Below are 20,462 nucleotides of genomic sequence, written 5' to 3'. Positions count from 1 at the left end.
AGGAACTGTAGTTTGTTAAGGGTGCTGGGAACGGGAGCTCTGTGAAGGAGAAACCAGAGATCCCAGTCACGTGTTTTAAGTGTGCTTTATGGTGCGTGGGAAGATGCCAATGATTAGTATAGTGGTACCTCTGGTTAAGAACTTAATTCGTTCTGAAGGTCCGTTCTTAACCTGAAACTGTTCTTAACCTGAAGCACAATTTTAGCTAATGGGGCCGCCTGCTGCAGCCGCGCCACTGGAGCACGATTTCTGTTCTCATCCTGAAGCAAAGTTCTTAAGCCGAGGTACTATTCCTGGGTTAGCGAAGTCTGTAACCTGAAGCGTATTTAACCTGAAGCATATGTAACTCGAGGTACCACTGTATCTGGGTTTATCTAAAGATGCTTGATAGTAATAGGAGGGAAATAAAAGACAATAGGTTTTTCAAAAGTATAACACCACAGTAGATAAAATACTCTACTCTAAAATACTCTGGAGGGATTCAAATAAGATGAAGCAAAGGGGGAATAGTGTGGAGAACCTGATTTCCTTATGCCATAGGACTCACGTCCAGTGCCCCACAGATCTGGGGCCCCCTGAACAATTGCCCAAGAAAAGGAAACAACCTCCAGCATCCTCCTCTCTCTTATTTTTAAGAAACTTTATTATGGGTGATGCAATCAAAGCAAGTACAGTGGTACCTCGGGTTACATACCGTATTTTTCGCCCTATAGGACGCACTTTTTCCCCTCCAAAAATGAAGGGGAAATCTATGTGCGTCCTATGGGGCGAATACAGGCTTCGCTGAAGCTTGGAGAGCGAGAGGGGTTGGTGCGCACCGACCCCTCCCGCTCTCCAGGCTTCAGGAAGCTATCAGCAAGCCTGGGGAGCCCGTGGAAGTTCCCGCAGGGCTCCTTAGGCTGCGGATAGCAGCCTGCCACCCGGCGCGAAGGGTGCCCTGAAGCAGAGCTCCCCGCGCACCGGGCAGACATCCGCAGCGTGGGGATAGCAGCCTGCTGCCCGGTGTGCGGGATGCCCTGAAGCAGGGCGCCCCGCCCGCCGGGCAGACATCGGCCAGCCCCACAAGCTCAGGGGACAGCGGGGAGGCGACGCCATCCAGCTGTTCCCCGACCTGGTTTTTTGGGGGGGAAATAAATGAATTTTTTTTCCTTTATTCCCCCCCCCCAAAAAAATAGGTGCGTCCTATGGGACGGAATGTCCTATGGGACAAAAATACGGTACGCTTCAGGTTACATACGCTTCAGGTTACAGACTCCGCTAACCCAGAAATACTACCTCAGGTTAAGAACTTTGCTTCAGGATGAGAACAGAAACAGATAATATATATATATATATAAAAGGGCAGAAATGTGTAAAAAGTAACAATAGGAAGGAATGGCAGACAAATTGAGGGAAGTCAAAAAAGAGAAGTAAGATGTAATTAAGATGTATGGAATGTATAAATTTGTTTTTGTATTTGAAAACTAATAAAAATATAATATATATAAAAAAAGAGAACAGAAATCGTGCTCTGGCGGCACGGCAGCAGCGGGAGGCCCCATTGGCTAAAGGGGTGCTTCAGGTTAAGAACAGTTTCAGGTTAAGAACGGACCTCCGGAACAAATTATGTACTTAACCCGAGGTACCACTGTAGTTGCACCCACTGTCTTTAATTTCCCAGAGTCTCTAGTGTGTGTACCCAACAGTGTGTGTACCCTGGACCACGGGAACTACTCCCAAAGCCGGTACTTAAGGAAGAAAATGAGAAGGATGTAACAGGAGGGGGAGGAGATGATTGAGCCCACTGACCACTTCTATTACAAGGGAAATGGAACAAGTCTCTTCACCACTGAGTGGTAAGAAGGCTGCAGAGGATGCGAGGATCAGTCCTTTTTTCTTTCTGAAGAGTGAATGGAAAAGTGACTCGATCTTCCCCCAGGATGGGGTGACAGGAGAGAAAGTGGTGACAATGGGGGAGCCAACAGAGGGCATTTTGCCCAAGCTCTCCTGAATGCGGGCAGTGCCACTGGCTACATTTACAGACAGACACAAATCTGCAGATGCAACTGTGGCTTAGTTAACACAGCAACAGCAGGCTCCCCGCCCCCCCCCCCCCGATGCCACTACAGACCTCCATCTATAAAGCTGCAACAAGAGATTAGGAAAAATGCAGTTCCAGATAAGTGAAGCCTGTAAAACAGAAAGAACTTTGATCACGGGGGATTCTTTAATTACTTAGCTATTGAGCAGAATAACAATGAAAGGCAGAAGCTAAGGAAGAGAGCTTCTCTATAACGGCCTGACAAATTGATTTCAATTAAAAAACAAAAAGCTGAAAAGTATTTTATGACTCATTGTTTGAAAACACCCACAAACACAAAGTCATCAGGATGTCATAGGGTCAAAATTCACTGCAGAATTTGGAGGCAGACACAGTACAGTAGAGACTGAAGTGTTATCGAAGCCATATACTGAAGAAAAATGACTGGGTAGGTGTTATGTACTGAGCTGAATAGGATTCAGAATGCAGCAGTCTGATTGGTCCTAGAACAATAGGATTCAGAATGCAGCAGTCTGATTGGTCCACAGGAGCCACCCAATCCAGCTCCAGGTGGAAGTGAATCCGCAACCTGATTGGCCTACAGGAGAATCCTGGAATTAGCCAATCACGTGGGGCCCATTGTGTAAATAATGTATATAAGGCAGACATTCTGGGGGAACTTCCACTCCTCCTCACCACTATGAGCTGAATAAAGAGCATGAAATCCACTCTTGACTCCGAGTACATTTCAGTAGGGCTGCCCTACGTCTGAGTTTTCCCGGACACGTCCAGGAATTGGGCAGCAAAATGGCATCTGGGCAGATTATCGCTGAATCAGCAAAATGTCTGGGAAAAGAAAAGTCCAAAAACCTGGGGGGGGGGGGGGGAGGAGAGAAATCCCCCCCCCCAAAAGCCAAACAACTTTGTTCCAGTTTTCACTTTTGGGAATATGGCAACTGGGTCACATATTTATTGCAGGCCACTTCCATGTTAGGTGTGCCCCATATACGTGCAACTGATCGTGTGTGCATCCCAGAAGTGACTCAAAAATGTCACAAAAGGGGATGGAATGGGGTTTTTGCAGGCTTTTTCAACGGTGTTTCAAATATATGTGATTTCACTTAAATGTGCAGTGCCTTGGAACATAATCCCCACATAAATTGGGGGTTGCCTGTATTAACCCCACAGGAACACAAAGCGAAGAATAATCTCAGTAAGACAGTACTAATGTGCTACTTCCTTGGGCCAATTATTTAACACTTTGGAAATTATCAGTTTGACTTGCATATTGTCTTCTAACTGATCTATCTTTGTACTTGGGTGGTTTTTTTTGGCTTTTTCTGGTACAAAATGTGTTTTGATGCGACATTTTTGTGCTAACGAAAGCAGAGATATATCCACTGAAGTTAAACGTTTATAACAAAGCTTTTCTTAATTAAATGGCTTTATAACACCTAATGCTTTTATTGATCAGTTTCTTCATCTTTGCTTTTAGATGATGGCAGGGTAGGAGGGGGAAGAATAGATTAATGGGTTGTTTTTAATATGATTCAACAAACAGTGTTGAACAATCTTTTTTTATGATGGGTTTATTTGTTTTTGGCTTATGAATTCTTTTCTTTATAGATTTTTGTGTTTAATATTTGTTCATTGATGATCAAGCATTAATTTCTCTGGTGATTAACCAGGATCAGCATTGCTGGAGAAAAGCCACAATGAAACGGTCTAAAGATTAAACTGCAGTTATTTTGAAAATGTTCTTTTAAAAATCTCAGGACTGACCTGTTTTTCCAGGAATCTAACTTAAAACAGTGAAACAGATTGTTTTTCTCTTTCAAAAGAGTGAGATTGACTTATTGTTTTATGATGGCGAGATCTGGCAGAAGTGTTTTAAGAAATGGACTGACAAGCAGCCATGTATATGGAATTCACATTCCATGTATAAGACGACCCCCAATTTTTGACCGAAAAAAAGTCAGCAAAAAACATTGTCTTATACATGGAAAAATACGGTAAATTGTTCAGAATATATAACGTATATAATGTAACTTGCTATCAAACCAGTTTATTTCTCAAAATGTATTGTTACATCCTATAGTATAAACTGTAAAGTGCCACTTTTCAGCCAACATTTTATCAGCATTGTATCTATAGTATTCAGTATCTAAAGAATTTCAGCATGCACATGGGGAGTGGGGGAGAAAGACTCCCAATTTCTCCTTCCAGAAGTGTCTTCCTGCACCACACTGAATCCCACTCACAAGGCCCCCCTCAACCTCCAGGACAGGCTTTTGAGTGATGCCCAGGGACTGCAGTAGAAAGATGAGCTGGAAAAACCATCATTTGCAAAAAGTATATTCACCTATACTTAACCAATGTCACATGAGCTGTGTTAAGACGCCAAATGAACCCCAAATTTAGTTAAATCTGGCAATTAATGCATTGGGTTCATTTACAAATGGCGTAAATAAAACATTCACGATGAACAGGAAAAATGCTTTAAAAATAATAATTACAAGGCAACTTATACAATGGCAAGGCAATTTTTGAAAAGCCGTAGTATGTAAGAAATTACATTCCTCTTGCTATGCATATACCTACAATTCCATTAAGGTAATCATGGTATTTTCAGGCACATCTTTATTTTCCATCTTAAAGTAACCTTTTTAAGATCTTGGAACAATCACAGATACGTTTTGTTTTCAAAACAACCGTGCCAGTTCTTGGTTTTTAAAGCCACCACCAAACCATACTGCTTTTCAAAGTCCCAATGTCTTCCAAAAGGCACCAGAGAGACAGGTCCTTCCCAGCATCCATTCACCCAAAAGGGAAAATGTCTTTGCCAAGGGAGGGTTAGCCTTGGAGGACTGATGCTTGAGGATGTGTGTCTTCTGACACTGACCCTCTCCATCCATGATCCTTTAAGTAGTTAGATGCAGTGGGAATGGTGACTGGGCTAGGAGGACAAATATTGAATGGTGTGCACCCTATAAGGTTGAGGGGCAACAAGGAACAGACTGTTCAGTTCCCTTCAACAACCACTTGGCAGTATGAACATGCAGCCTTTGGCTATTGACCATTCTGGGTAGCTTTGGGGAGATGCAGACTTCTTTTAAAAATACGCAACATGCCTCAGAGTTCTCCCATTGCTTTCAGGGACCCAGTATTCCACTTATCCTTCACCTGTTTTGGCAGCCAGTGCTTCCTCATGCTAGCTACCCTTTTTGGTAACATATATGCTTAGCAGTAGTACAAAACCACCCAGACCTATCGTGCATGGACTATACTCAGTTAACAAAGAGATGAGGTTACACGAATTCATGGTCCTTTTACACATCTTATTTCAATAAATCAATGAATGTATTGTGTCCTTCAGCAGCCAGATAATCAGCAATCCAGTGTAGATGAAAAGGGCAGAAAAGCACCTTATCAGGATTGAATACTGTCTTTGTGCAGCATGACCATGCAAGAGGTACTGGAATGTGAAGAAGGCATTTGAGCTACTCTTTCACAATGATGGGAGTGTTCCTTCATCTGGCTCCAGGTGTAAGAGACAGGCAGAGGCGGGGCTGGGGGTAGAGGCAGATCATATGAGCCCCTGATCAACACCTGCACTTCTTTTCCTCACCACCTTTTAAGAAGCCACATTTTCGCTTTATCTTCTGAAAGCATTCCAGGTGCTAAATGAAACACATCGCAAGAGTTGTCATGGTGCTTCGCATGCATGAGTCAACGAGAGGCAACTGTGTTAACACAACAATGACAGGATGCTCTGCCACGATATTGTAATAGCCTAATTAGTAGGTATCATATTGATGCTTAAACATCAGGGCTAGAACAAGCAACAATGAACCCCTAATGCACTTGTATGTCAGCATCTGATATCCATGTATTCCAAAATGGAGCGTAGGGTTCATAGTACATGTTAATATACTGTCAGAGGACATGTTAATCTGAGATACCTGATATCAACGGCTGTTTCCATGGAGATCAAGAACTATTTCAGTCTAAAAATGCCATCAAACAATGCTTGGGAAACAGATTTTGAAACAATTATGTGAATCAGCCCTACAAATACCAATGTTTGCCGCTGAGACAACCGGAATATAGTCTTTCATGATGTTATTCAAAGAAATGTGAGGAAGTGTCTTCTGGTTTAATTGCAAGCAGGTAAGGTTTACAAGCTAGAAATGTGCAACAGTCAAATAAAAAGTAGATACAGTCCATGGATGCATTGGAAAACAATATTTAGGATCCAAATACAGTCCTATCACTACTGAGCATTTTTCTACTTCTGCTTGCTCCAGCAATCAATTTGACTTCAGATTTAAGCACTACAATTGTGTAGTTGTACCTGCTTGACATGGCTGACTCTCTCTAATATATAAAGTCTATATTGTTGCCACATTTGCAGGGTGCAAATTGCTAATTCCATGTCAAAGGATTAAGATGACAGCAGCTTGAGAAAATGGGATACACATTGTATATTACTACAGCATAGGGCACCGTCCCTAGTTTTAGCTGCATATGATGTATATTTAAATCTATTGTTTATTTATAAGAATATTTGCATACCACTATACCAAAGTAGAAAGTGCCTACTGTGGTTTCTCACCTCCCACTATTACATTGCTTAAGACTATGATAGCCAGATGAAGCTAGGCTATATCCCAGCCTTTCTCAACCTGGTACCCTCCAGAAGTATTAGACTACAACTCCCATGGTCCCTGATCATTGGCCATGCTGGCTGGAGCTGATGAGAATTAGAGCCCAACCCCACCTGGATGGCATCAGGTTTGGGAAGGCTGGCATATTACTTTCAGTAGAAATATATTAATAACCGAGTCTTTAATAACATGGACCATATTGTGAAAATCCAAGTAACAGATTACACAGATGGTCTTTTACCAAGATGTTCAATGTTTTGTGTAACATTAAGAGTATGACTTGGTTCAAGATAGTAATTTATGCTACATGTTGTATATTGGTATTTCCCACAGTGGTTTAACAGTCAATCCCTCTTCACAAAGGGACTCTTGAGTGTATTGTGGCTCTATGAGGTAAATGGGGGCAGGGATCCTCCTAACAACTCTTAGCACCATTGACACACAACAGATCCTAGGATTATTGGGAGGGAAGCCACGATTGTTTAAAGTAGGACACTGCTTTAAATGTATAGTGCAGATGGGGCCTTGCTTCTGGCTAGTCTGGGATAACATCCAACCTTGAAGTTCAAAAATAAAATAAAATGGTATTGCAAAGCTCAGTTTGCATGGGAACAGGCCCTAGCTCAGAGACAGAGTGCATGCTTTTTGCACAGAAGCCCTCATGTTTGATCCCTGGCATTTCCAGTTACCAAAGAATTAAGGAGTAGGTGATGTGATCTACCTGAGATCCTGGAAAGACACTACCACTGCCAATCAATTAGCACTGGGCTAAATGAACCTGACCTGGTATAAGGCAGTTTATTGAGTTATTGCATGTAGTCCTCCAAAATACATTTATATATATGTATATTTGCATCTGAAATCAAAGTATCTATGCTGCAGTTGGATTCGTGCATATGGCATTAAGTCCTCTCAACCTGCAGATGTACAAAATTATATATAAGTTGTTTACAGGCCAAAAACAAAACAAAAACAGAGACTGTGGTTTATGCTGACTGCAGTTGTGGTGCCATACTTTGTGGGCTGCAAAAGTTACCACAAAAATAAGTGAAGTAGGAATTAAAACCTCTATAAACTTTACTTAGCCTTTTTGTGGGGTTTAATGCATTTCATTTCTTTTTTCCTAAAAATATGAACTTTAAAAAGACCCTTCTATTAGGGTTGGAAAATCTAAAAACTTCCTCTACCTTGGTTTTTAAAGAAAGCTTGGGGGAACATCTGGCATAAGAGAGTTTCAATTCAGTCAGTAGGAGAAGTTGGGTGTTTAAGATTCTGGAAATCCTACGCAACCCTATCACCTGTGATTCTACGTTCCTACTAAATGTACAAATTCAGGTAGACTGAGAGTTACTGCATGCATTTTTTTAAAAAAGGAAAGTGCTCTAAAAATAAACCCACAGATTGTGAAATCAAGATACAGCTACATGAAACCCTTTCCCCCAAAAAACTAAAATAACATTTCTCATAGGTAGTGCCCAAACAACTATGGTTATTGTTCCTCAGATAAAATGGAGGGGGGGGGGAAATATGAACCCCACCTTGAGCATCTTGGGGGAAAGGCAAAATGTAACAAAAACAAAACCAAAAAATAACTCCATGGTAATCTTCCCTGTAAAAACTGATCATATTATTTCACCTACACTCAGGAATTTTCAAAACCTAGAACAGAAGACTTTCCTCTTAGCATACTGCAGTCAATTTAATGAATATATAGCACAACATTCCTTCCTCGTGATTTTCACAATCACAGGAACCCTTTTTTGGATGTGTAAAAATATCATAGATATCTTATCAGAGCATCCTTATGTAGAACAAGTGCATTTCAAGTTTTAAAAGTGTGATAGCTTTTACTGAAGTAATGGGCACTTGGGAGAGCTGCCATCTCTCACCTGTACAGATTTATGTGCCATAATTTACATGTATAACATGAATATTAATTATGTATAGTTATTTATATTATGAATATGCAAAAAGGGATGCTAAATTAGCATCTCTCATTTGTGCCAAATCCAATAAACTCTCCCTAGTACCAGCCAGGCACCCGAAGTCAGCAACAGACTGTTTAATGTCAGGAAAGACGGCCAATATTTAGCCTTTAAAAGCACTGGCCCCACTTCAGGGGTGGGATCCGAATCTTTCCTATTCACTTGCGATTATTGAGAGAACTCCAGTTAGATTTCTTTTCCTCCCGGCTATGAAATTCAGTGGGTTACCATATCTGATCTGAGGCTGTGTTAAGGAGTCCTAGGTAGCTCCCCTACACCTTTCTCAAACAGCACAGGAATACTTGCTGAAGACACATGTCATAGGTATAAACACAAACAGGAGGTGGAAACCAGGTAAGAAAACCTTCCCCTGCCACAAAGAGAGGGATGGTGCAAGCAACATGAAACTGAGAGACCAATGTCTCTTTTGTTCTATGGCCTCATATAACGTGGAGTTGAGTTGGCTTCAAGTGCAAAGCTGAAACAAAAACACCAAACCTAGAACAACCAGTTCACTAAAATAAAATGGTTTATGAGAATGAATACACAGAAATTTTGAGAAAAGCGAGAACCAACGTGTCCTCCTTTGAGCAACAAACTTCCTTTTTGGTTTTGCATGCCTTCATTTCCCCTCTCCATAACTTTTTATAGCTCTACTTCTGGCATTCTGCACCAAAGCCACAGTTGCCATGCCATGCCATGCCATGCCACAGTTCCCTCTTACCCATTTGACAAATGTATGAATCATAAAAACAAAGGCTGAAATGTATAACTTTTCCGATTTAGTCAGCACATACATGCATACACACACACACACACACACACACACAGCTGGAAAAAGTAATTTTTCTACCTTCTTAAAACTTCCAAAGATTCTGGCTAACAACAGCCCCCACAAAAACACCCAGAAACCTCCCAAACCATGACTGCTATGCTTGATAAAAAAAAAATAAATTAGAAAAGTCTGGTTCTGGGTACTTGGGTTAGGATTGGGGCCATGAGAACAGCCGATTCATTATTTTGGCCCTATTCATTTGTAATGGCCTAGACCACTTTTTGAAATTTAGGGCACAAAGCTTGCCCTTTTGAGAATGTGTGGCCTTTCCCTACACCCAACACTATGACTGGACACAGTGTCCATTGAAGCTCTCAGGGTTACATCAAATGAAGTTGTCCCATTAGGAGAAGGAGTTCTGCCTGTGCAATGGGACTTCCTCTCCCTTTCCTCTCCCTGTGCCCCCCCCACATCTGCTTGGGATTTTCTACAAACCCTCCAGAGCAGATTTGTGGGGAGTGGGAGGTACAAAGGGGGAGCAGGGGAAGAAATTCCATTGTGAAAGTAGAAGACCCTTATACTGAGGGATTGCTCTGTTGGATACAACCCTTTGTTTCTCCTGTCCAGGGCAATAGGCTCTCTGACCCGTCCCTTAATATTCAAATTGACTATAAGTTTTCCATGAATGCATAAATGTTTTTGCCTGCACAAGCATCCATGGAAATGGAAGGAGGGGGAGAAAATGTGGAGAAGCATTCCATTGTAATGCATTCCACATGAAAAACAAATGTGGAATACATTATGTCAAGACCTAGTAGCTATGAGGGGCGTCGTCGCAGCAAGCATCAAAAGGAGGCAATGCTAGGAATGGTAGAAAATGCTGACCATGTTTGCTGGGAAAGGAATTCAGGTTTACACAAATAGGTATAAACTGCTATTTTAGAAAAATCAGAGCTGAGGCATTTAGCACTTGTCTGGGATGTGCCTGCATTAAACCAGTTTATGGCTGGTAGTCAGCAGTGAGCCTTCAGACTTTGCCTTGGGACTTTAGCTGAGACTGCTATCAAGGTGAAGCTGACAAAAAGCTTCTTCACACTTTGTCAAGAGCAAGGGTAGTTTGTTTGTTTGATCCTTGGAGGATCTGCAGTTAACCTGTGGTCCTCCAGATATTGTTGAACTCCAGCTCCCATCAACTCCAGCTAGCATGGCCAATGGTCAGGGATGATGGGAGCTAGAATCCAACAGCACAGAGAGGACCGTAGGTTAACCAAGGCATGGTCTAAGTACAGTAGATAGTTTCAGTTCCAGCATAAGTAGCCAATCAGGAAAACACATGAAAGGCACCAATGTCAATGTCAGCTTCTGTCCTGGAGTGACCATATTCATGGTGTTACCCTTAACAGCCTGGGACCAGTTTACCCGAAGAATCCCATTACCCCATATATCAGGCTTCCTCAACCTCAGCCCTCCAGATGTTTTGAGACTACAATCCCCATCATCCCTGACCACTGGTCCTGCCAGCTAGGGTTCATGGGAGTTGTAGGCCAAAAACATCTGGCGGGCCGAGGTCGAGGAAGCCTGCCATATATGCACATTCAGCCACTTCAATCTGCAGAACTGGCATTTCTACAAGTTTCGCATGATGTTGTTTCTGCAGTTGCAAGGAGTCACTCCTTCAGTGTGGCATCACCTACACTGTGGAACTCTCTGCTCATTGATATTAGGCAGGCTCCTTCAAGCAGCTTCAGGAAAACATTTTTCTTGGGACTGTACCACAAAGTGTGTGTGGGGGGGAGAGGTTAACACCCCCCTCCAAGGATGCTTCAGTCCCAGTCAGGATCACCCACTTGCTACCCAAGTCACTCTGTCAGTGCATCCACACAACCCCAAACTCTCCAGCACCCTGCCTCACTGCAGCACTAGCCAGGTATCCTGCAGCAATGCCAGTGTTGGGAAGGTGGCTCTGTCCCTCCACACTGGCCACTATTGAATACATATTGCGCGAATGCAATATTTTATTTGAAAATAACACCTCAGCTAAAACACACAACTATTCTCCAAATAAAATATATCCGGAAGTCCTAATCACCCAAAGTCTCAGGTAGCCTGTACAGTAGCTGTTGCATCACAGTATTTCTGTAGGAAGTTCTGATTTCCTTACTGCGTGCCTTTAATACCCCAGTACATATGCACATTTACTTGGAATGTCCTATTAAGTTTCATGAGGCCTAGTAGGGATAAACAGCAGCTACAGACAAATCTTGTGCTGAATCCGGATACCTCGGAGAGATTCTTGGCTTCTCCAATGTGTAGCAGTATCCGCACAAGCCAGGTGCTCTGAGTTAGAGGAGATACTGTATTGCGAATCACCTTGTGGCACCTTAGTGACTCAGATGCAAAAAAACGAAAGAAACAGCCCAACCGTGCTACAGACAAGGGTCTGCAAAATGTGAAACTATGTATCTAAGCTTTCCATAAAAGGAAAACACAGGTGAAGAAAAGGTACAGCTTTGCAAAATCAAACTTATGCCTCTAGCTTAAGAAAATGCCAGGATCTTGAATGGGAAGGGATAGCTCATTCATGACCAACAGGCCAAGCGTGCAAGCAGCATCCTTTCCACAAGGCACCTGCACTCTCCAATTCTAGTGCTCTGGAGGGAGAGATGCTGAAGGAATATGCACTTCCACACTATTACTTCTTGATCTTTTGCTGTTCTGTTCTACAGAGCAAAATACATCAGAAAGAGTTTTGATGAAGTTTGGAGGCATCCCTCCCTTAGGCACCCTTTTCTAATCATTGTCCAACATTTTTGATCCTTTAATCCCATTCTGATTTTATATGTTCCAAGTGTTCCTGTTCTCCTGAGCAGCGCATGTGAACAGTCTGGTCCCTTGCTCACCATTTTGCCTAGAGAATAAGGCATATCCCTTCTTAAACACACAAAATTTATAATTAAATCCTAGCAAAAAGACAGATGAATCCTGGGAGAATTTCTGTGTGTGTAATAACCCTCTTGCTGTGCCTCCAGGAGGCGTCTACCATTTCCCCAACACACACACTGATTCCCTGGCAGGCACACCTGAACTCTGATTAGCTGGAAACTACTTTAGCCTTTAAGCCTACTGTGGGTCCTGAGCCCTTAAAATGGGCCTTGGCCATACAGACGTTGTCCCTCTTGATTTCCCCAACCGGCAACTGATGCTTGAAACTTCCAGTGCCAGAGGTGACCACAATGTTCATTTGGATAAAGTGTAGGATTATTTAAGACCACTAGTCTGGTGCAGTGTTTTATTTCAACTCTGAGCTTTCTACCTGCTATTTCTCCTCCAGCCCCCTTTTTTTTACTTCTACAGTGGTACCTCGGGTTACATACGCTTCAGGTTACAGACGCTTCAGGTTACAGACTCCACTAACCCAGAAATATTACCTCGGGTTAAGAACTTTGCTTCAGGATGAGAACAGAAATCGTGCAGCGGCGGCGCAGCAGCAGCAGGAGGCCCCATTAGCTAAAGTGGTGCTTCAGGTTAAAAACAATTTCAGGTAAGAACGGACCTCCAGAAGGAATTAAGTTCTTAACCCGAGGTACCACTGTACTCAATTTGAATAAACTGCTTAATTGGATTTCTGGGCTGTACTGATTTTGGCGCACACTCGGCGGCTGTTTATCCTCCCACCATGTGGATTAGGCTGCTTGGGGCTACACTAGGGGTTGTCAAAGTGATTGGATGAGCAGACAGGAGACAGGCTGAAGTTGCAAAAAGTCTCGGAAGTCAGCTGGCTGCTCTCCAACACTCAAGGAGATCACCGTAAGGCAGTGGGAATCCCTCACCCTTGGCATTAGGTGACACAGAAAAGGGTTGTGGCAGCAGAGAGAAACTACTGCAGGTTCCTAAGGCTATGAGCCTGCCCTTCAAGTTTGGTGCTGAAACAGGGGACTGTCCTACTGTCACAGAGTGCAGTGTTTTAGTTAGCCTTGTAGTTTGGAGGCCTTTGTTTCTGCGCAACTTTGTGTAATATTTTTCAATCAATCCAAATAGTTTTTTAAAAATTTGTTTATAGTGGTACCTCGGGTTACATACGCTTCAGGTTACATACGCTTCAGGTTACAGACTCCGCTAACCCAGAAATAGTGCTTCAGGCTAAGAACTTTGCTTCAGGATAAGAACAGAAATCATACTCCGGCTGCACAGCAGCAGCAGGAGGCCCCATTAGCTAAAGTGGTGCTTCAGGTTAAGAACAGTTTCAGGTTAAGTACGGACCTCCAGAACGAATTAAGTACTTAACCCAAGGTACCACTGTATCACTCAACCTCTTGTTTTTAATGATATTATTTCTCCCATGTGTGGTCATGTCCCAAGTGATTCTTTTCATTTATCAGCCATGATTGTTATTAATATTACTTAGCGCTTACTGTCTTTGTGTGCCTCTTTTCCACATACACACTAGGGTCTTTTACTGAAGTACTATTTTGTGTGAATAAACACTCACTGCTTAAGCAGAAAAGTACCACACAACAATAACACACACATTTAGCAAAGTGTATTGTCCTCATCTACCTTGTGCCTGGTCAGGGCAAGAGGTGGGGGCAGCGGGAGAGATGGCTCTCTGAGGGCTCCACCCACTAAGCTGAAATGCACCTTCTCTGTTGTAGCCAGAAATAGTGATGACATTCAACAGCTGCAAGTTCTCTCTCTCTCTCAGGCTGGCAGAACTAGCAGTGGGAGCAAACAGCAGAGAATATGGGTTTGCTTTGTGTTCACAGCAGAACCTAGATATACAACCTGCCTGCTTTGTAGGAAGCAGCTAAGCAGGGAGAATATTCCAGGGCACTATACCACTTGAGCTGTCATCACATACCTGTAAAGGATGGAGAGAGCCAGGGCAAGACTGCACTGGTGGTGCACAAAATTCACATACCCTTGTTCCCACCACCAACTTGATGTTTTCCTCACTGTCTCTCTGCTGGACACATCCCAATCTGGCAAACAACAACACTGGCACAGCTGGGAGGGTGCCATGACCGACAGGATTTCGGGTGGGATAAGTATATGAGTCCACAAAGAGCAAGTTTCCAATGCCCACATTAGCCTATTCCTCAAATCAAAAGACTTTGTTTGCAGCTCTATGTGCAGTAGAACCAGTAGCACCTCTCTAATGCTGCTGAATTTTTGACCACAAACAAAACCACAGGGAAGAAAAAGAATCCCTTTCAGTCTTCAGTCTACACACACACACACACACACACACTGTCAACTTAAAGGAACCTAGCACAAAACCTCCTAGGCCCATTTGTATGTAATTTGGCAGGTTTCACACCTAGGGGCACTTCTGCTATTTTCAGATCAATCGCCCTCAAAACACTAGCAGAGACAAAATGAATCTCTTTTAATTTATTGTTCTATTGTCTGTGTGCTGCCCCAGCTTTTTTTGCCCATTACTAACTTTCTATGCTACTAGTGACCAATAAGCATAATAAATCTTTCTTTCTTTCTTTCTTTCTTTCTTTCTTTCTTAGCATCCCCAAACTGCAAATGCTGTCCTTATGAGGAATCTGCAGTAGCTATCTTTCTTTGGTAGGATCCATCCCCTTAGAAGGGACTATCATGCCTGCAAATTTTATCCATTTCTGCAAAATATGAGAACTATAAAATGTTATTCTAAAAAAGAAAGAAAAAAGATTAAACTTTAAAAGGCACCTGCCACAAAAAACACTATTGATTTGCCTGTAATTTGTCAAATTTTATTCACTTTGGAGGGGCTATTATGCCCACATAAATCATGTATCTCTTTCAAAAGGAATAACATTGGAACATTTTTTAAATTTCTCAACAGTGCATAGGTGAGAACAAAGCCTTATTTTTCTGAAGAAGATTCAGACCCTGAGCTGAATCACAGAGTCTCTGAAGTCCTTTGGACCAAACTGGGCTGTTTCCATAGTGCCAACTCAAGGTCCAACCAAATATTGCGGCTGGTATATTCCCTACCTGTCAGGGTCTACAACTTAGTAATTACTGTTAAAATAATGCTAATGTTTTGCTACCAAACTTTCCTCTAGGTTCCCCTCTAAGGAGGAACAACTGCAACCCCAATCTAAGACCCATTGAATTTTGTGGTTCTTACTAAAGAAGAAATATATTTACCTAGGCTGATTTGCAAGATGTGTACAACCCAAATTCAAAAGTGGCATTTTGATTCTCCATAGCGTGGTATTTTGGAATAAGAAGCAAGTAGCTCTTGACCATGTAGGGCCCTGCCCCCAAACAACAACTCTTGGTGTTTTCTAAAAACACAACATTTTCATTTTTTTTTTTTAAAGCAATTTATTAGGTTTTACAATAAAAATGAACATAATAAACAATATAACATTGATCTTAACATATTTTCACATTTTCTTTGGACTTCCTCACATCTCCCGCTCCCACTTTCATCGTTGTAACATTTTGTCAGCAATTTATCATCTTATTTAAATTCTTATATCCCTTCTATATTTCATAATCTTATAATTCTCAGAAGGAGCTAAGTTTCACAGTCTTACTTATTTTCTTAAAAGCTTCTAAATTTAGTGGTGCTCAGTTATTTTGATCTAGCATCTTATTTAGCATTCACTCAAATTACAATACTTTTGTAAATAGTTCTTAAATTTCTTCCAGTCCTCCTCAATCCTCTCTTCTCCCAGGTCACGGATTCTGCCGGTCATTTCAGCCAGTTCCATGTAGTCTATCAGTTGTATCTGCCATTCTTCCAGTGTGGGTAGATCTTGAGTTTTCCAATGTTTTGCGAGAAGTATCCTTGCTGCTGTTGTTGCATACATAAAAAATGTCTGGTCCTTCTTTGCCACCCCTTGGCCGACAATACCCAAAAGGAAAGCCTCTGGTTTCTTAGTGAAGGTATATTTAAATACCTTTTTCAGTTCATTATAAATCATTTCCCAGAACGCCTTCACTTTAGGGCAAGTCCACCAGAGGTGGAAGAACGTTCCCTCACACTCTTTGCATTTCCAACACTTATTATCAGACAGGTGGTAAATTTTGGCAAGTTTGACTGGGGTCATATACCATCTATAAATCATTTTCATTACATTTTCTTTCAGAGCGTTACATGCAGTAAATTTCAATCCGTTACTCCACAACCTCTCCCAGTCCTCAAACATGATATTATGCCCAATGTCCTGTGCCCACCTTATCATAGCCGATTTAACCGTTTCGTCTTGTGTATTCCATTTCAACAGCAAGTTATACATCCTTGAAAGTACCTTAATCTTTGGTTCTAGCAATTCTGTTTCTAATTTCGATTTCTCCACCTGGAACCCTAGTTTCTTATCATTTTTAAACACTTCTTTAATCTGAGCGTAATGTAACCAATCTCGCACTTTGTCTTTCATTTTCTCCAAACTCTGCAATTTCCAATTGTCTCCAAAAACACAACATTTTCAAATGCTGATAATGAATAAGAGCACATGTTCATCATACAGCCTGTTCTTGCATACTGATATTTTGTACTTATTTTTGTTCCATATGACAAACTGGAATATATCCAAGAGCACCATCACATAAACATCTACACTCTGTGTGTTGCAAAGAAGCCTTAGCAGAATCAAACAAGCCTAAAAGTGGATTTAAACATTGCATGTGTGTATAGTACCTGAAATTAGACAGTAATCCGTGTCACAGGAATTGCAGATATTGTACTAAGACTGCATTTTCCAAGTAAAATCTTCTAATAGTAATTAACCTAATTGTGTTCCTGGCATCCTGAATAGCTCATTCTCTTGACACAGTGCTTGCACAGCCAGAGCAAGCGACAGCAAAGAAGCCAGAAAAAGGCTTACAGCAACAGCACTATACACAGAAATCACAAACCTCCTGGGATTCGGGAAGTGGCTTAAAACACCAGAACTTTCAAACTTTCCCAGACATATTGAAAGGTGCTGTTGTATCAGCCCACTGTTTAATCAACATAGTTCAACCATTCATTACAAAGGGCTGCACCCGCAAGCCCAAATGTAGCATGAATGAATTTGAAGGAACACAGAAAGTAATGTGCACATCTCGAATGGCCACTGAAAAAGGCTCAGAGTGAAATCAAATGGCAGGATATGTGAATGTCCTCCAGATGTGGTTGGACTCCAGCTCCCATTATCCCTGACCATAGTCTATGCTGGCTGGGATTGCGAGGAGTTGGGAGTCTAAGCAACATCTGGAGGGCCACACATTGCCCTTTCCTTCCCTGCACCAGACACACTAACCTCCCATTCCCTATTGCCAAGATGCACATCATTCCAGCAGGTTTTCCCCTTTCTGGGGTTTCCCTTCTGCCTTGTACCTGTCCTCTTCCCTTTTGTCTTCCACCTGGTTGGATCCTTGACTGCTACAACCTTTCTCCCCCTACCCTTCCCAAAACAGCTGACCTGCCTCCCCTTATTACTTTCCTGCTCCCCTGCATTCAAAAGCTGTCCTTGCATCCCTTGGCATTTAGCTTCAAGCTATTCAAAGGCCAGCTCTTAGATGTGCCCCATCACTCACTCCACTAGCCTTCCCCTCTTTTTCCCCCAGCTCAAGAAGGGGGGGGGGGGGCAAAGAGAGAGAGAGAGAGAAATAGCCAAAAACTCATCTTATGGCTAGGCAAAGCACACAACGCTGCCTGCTTTTCACCCAGATCCCAGGATGTTATTAACCCCGGCCACGGCCATTGGCTTGGCTATTAATAACATCCTGGGAGGCTGGTTGGGTGCGATGGTCCAAGGAGGGGTGCGATTAAACTGTCCAGAAGGGAGATCCTCAAACAGTGGGACTTTTTGGGGGGAGGGGGATGGTTGTGGCTCAGCACCCTCCCCCCCCAACACCCGCTCACCTGCGGGGGGCATGGTGATGGTCTCGTTAGCGTTGCTGGAGCCCACGTTGTAGACGACCACGGCCGAGGCATTTTGCGCGGCGGCGTGCCGGATCTTATCCTTGTAAGTGCAGTTCCCCTTGGGGATGAGCGCGATCCAGATCTTGCCGGGCCCGGGCACGGCGAACCTGGCGTTGGGGTCGCAGGCTAGCCGGTCGGCGGCCGCCGAGGTCATCACCACCTGGCCCCAGACGTCGTGCTTGGGCGAGTGTTCCCCGTAGCGGCCGCACTCGGTCTTCTCGCTACGCAACTCCCCGCCTGCGCCGCCGCCGCCGCCGCCGCCACCAGGATCCGGGTAAGTAATGTTCACGAAGGCCGTGTACCACTCCTCTTTCTCGGCCACGGTGAAATCCAGGCACAGCAGATGCACGAAACAAAAGGAAAGCAGCCATGTTGAGAGAGCCAGGCTGCGGCACGCTTGGATCACGGACATTGCCATCTTCGCCTCCTGCTCCCGCTCGCCCCCCCGCCGCCGCCGCCGCCGCCGCCGCGCGCGTGTCTGCATGTGGGGGGCGCGCGCGCGCGCGTGGAGAAGGCGCGCGGGGACACGCCAGCCCGGGCGGAGGAGGCAGGCGGCGCGCCCTCACCTTTGCAACCCGCTCGGCATTCCCAGCTCCTCTGCTGGGCGCGCGGGGGAAAGAAACAAAAGCGGGCGGCGGCGCAGCCTCGCTTGCCGTCGGCTCGTCCTCCTCGCTCTCGAGCGGCTTAAGAAGGGCGGGCGGGCGGCCGACTGGCTGGCTGGCTGGCGCGCCCGGCCAAGCGGGTCCTTTTCAGTGCCAGCTGGGCTCCCCAGAGACGCGGGCGAAGCCGGCCTCTTCGCAGCTGAGGGAAAAGCCCCCGAGAGGCAGCGCGCTGCTCCGGCGGCCTCTCCGGCTCTGGAGCTCCCTCATCCCCCCTCGCCTTGTGGGCTTCCCAGCCGCCTCACGCCAGAGGAGATGTTTTGTTTTGGAGGGTGGGGGGTAGAAGGGGCGGGAAAAGAGGGGAGCTAAGGTTGGAGGGGGGGAGCGAGGAGGTCGAGCGCAGGAGGAGCTTGCATGTGATGTCAAGAGCTCCCGCTTGCAGCTGCTCGGCTTTTGCGAGGCTGGTCTCTCGACTCCGAAGGGAAGGAAGGACGCCTGCCGGCAGACAGAGGGAAGGCAGCCTGCCCGGCCGCCGTTTGCAGGAGAGAGGAAAGGTGAGGAGCAGCGAAGCCCGCTGGGTCCCCTGTGAACTGGCGAGAGGTCCCGAGGCCTCGTCCGAATGAGTCCCCGCAGGTGGGAGAATGGACTGCGCCCGCGCGGGAGGGAAGGCCTCTGTGAACGTCTTTCTAGAAGAAAATCTCTACGAGGAGACAACTTGTCACAGCAGAGCAAGAGGCAGATCGAGAATTTTCAGCCTGATATGCTGGGGAGATTTTGAGAAAATAAAATAACTTCCAGGCAGGTGTTGTTGCTTTTTAAATTGTGGTTATAGGCAGTACTTTTAAAAAAATGTTTAGGGGTGCTCTCATTTTGGCTCAAGAAGATCACCATTTTATAGTTCAAATCAGGAAAAATAAATACAGTAAATGTACAGAGATTCACAAAATGTTTAGGGGTATGCGTACCCCTGCGCCCCACCAGAAAAAAGCACTGGTTATAGGGAATATTTGGGGGGGGTGGCAAGCCCCCGCTTGGAGTTTGAAGTGGTATGTTCCACTTTATCACCTTGGTTCCCCCAGGGAGCTCATTCTGCTGCAGGCCATAATGAGTGCAAGCAGCATGGTAAATGGATTTGCACCAACTTATCCCAAACTGCTTCACTATCCTGGTAACTCTTCAGTAACCATTCATACAAGCTTTCATTCAGTGTTATCCCTTGATCTCTGCTCACTCACACTTCAAGGTTTTTTTTAAGAAACCCTCACCCATCAGACAGAAAAAGCATTGCCAAAGCATTTGTAGCTGGTGTAACATTGCTTTTGCACAAAAGTGCTCCCCCACTTTTTTTTAAATGGAGAGGGTAAGTGGCGGGAGGTCTGTCCACAAATCTTATGAATGAACCCACCTAGGAAAAGTGTGCGCTCATCAGATAGAGACCGGATCCTAGACAAAATGGGGAAGGAACAGAATATAAATACAGGCTGGGATTGGTTCAATAGATCTAT

General features: G+C 44.1%; 2 protein-coding genes across 2 annotated transcripts in view; one reads left to right on the top strand and one right to left on the bottom strand.

Annotated features, from left to right (window-relative positions):
* Positions 1-19,307, bottom strand: part of RNF150 (ring finger protein 150) — an 82,970-nt gene extending 63,663 nt beyond the window's left edge. The window contains exon 1 of the mRNA XM_081022018.1: positions 18,299-19,307. Within this exon, the coding sequence (XP_080878144.1) occupies positions 18,299-18,842 (544 nt within the window). The 5' untranslated portion in view covers positions 18,843-19,307. The remainder of the gene's footprint in view (positions 1-18,298) is intronic.
* Positions 18,510-20,462, top strand: part of ZNF330 (zinc finger protein 330) — a 39,040-nt gene continuing 37,087 nt past the window's right edge. The window contains exon 1 of the mRNA XM_081022049.1: positions 18,510-18,632. The gene's annotated coding sequence lies outside the window, so the exon portion shown is untranslated. The remainder of the gene's footprint in view (positions 18,633-20,462) is intronic.

Source organism: Podarcis pityusensis (genome assembly GCF_964106645.2).
Source record: "Podarcis pityusensis genome assembly, chromosome: 9".
NCBI lineage: Eukaryota > Metazoa > Chordata > Lepidosauria > Squamata > Lacertidae > Podarcis > Podarcis pityusensis.
This window is presented reverse-complemented; position numbering and strand designations above follow the sequence as displayed.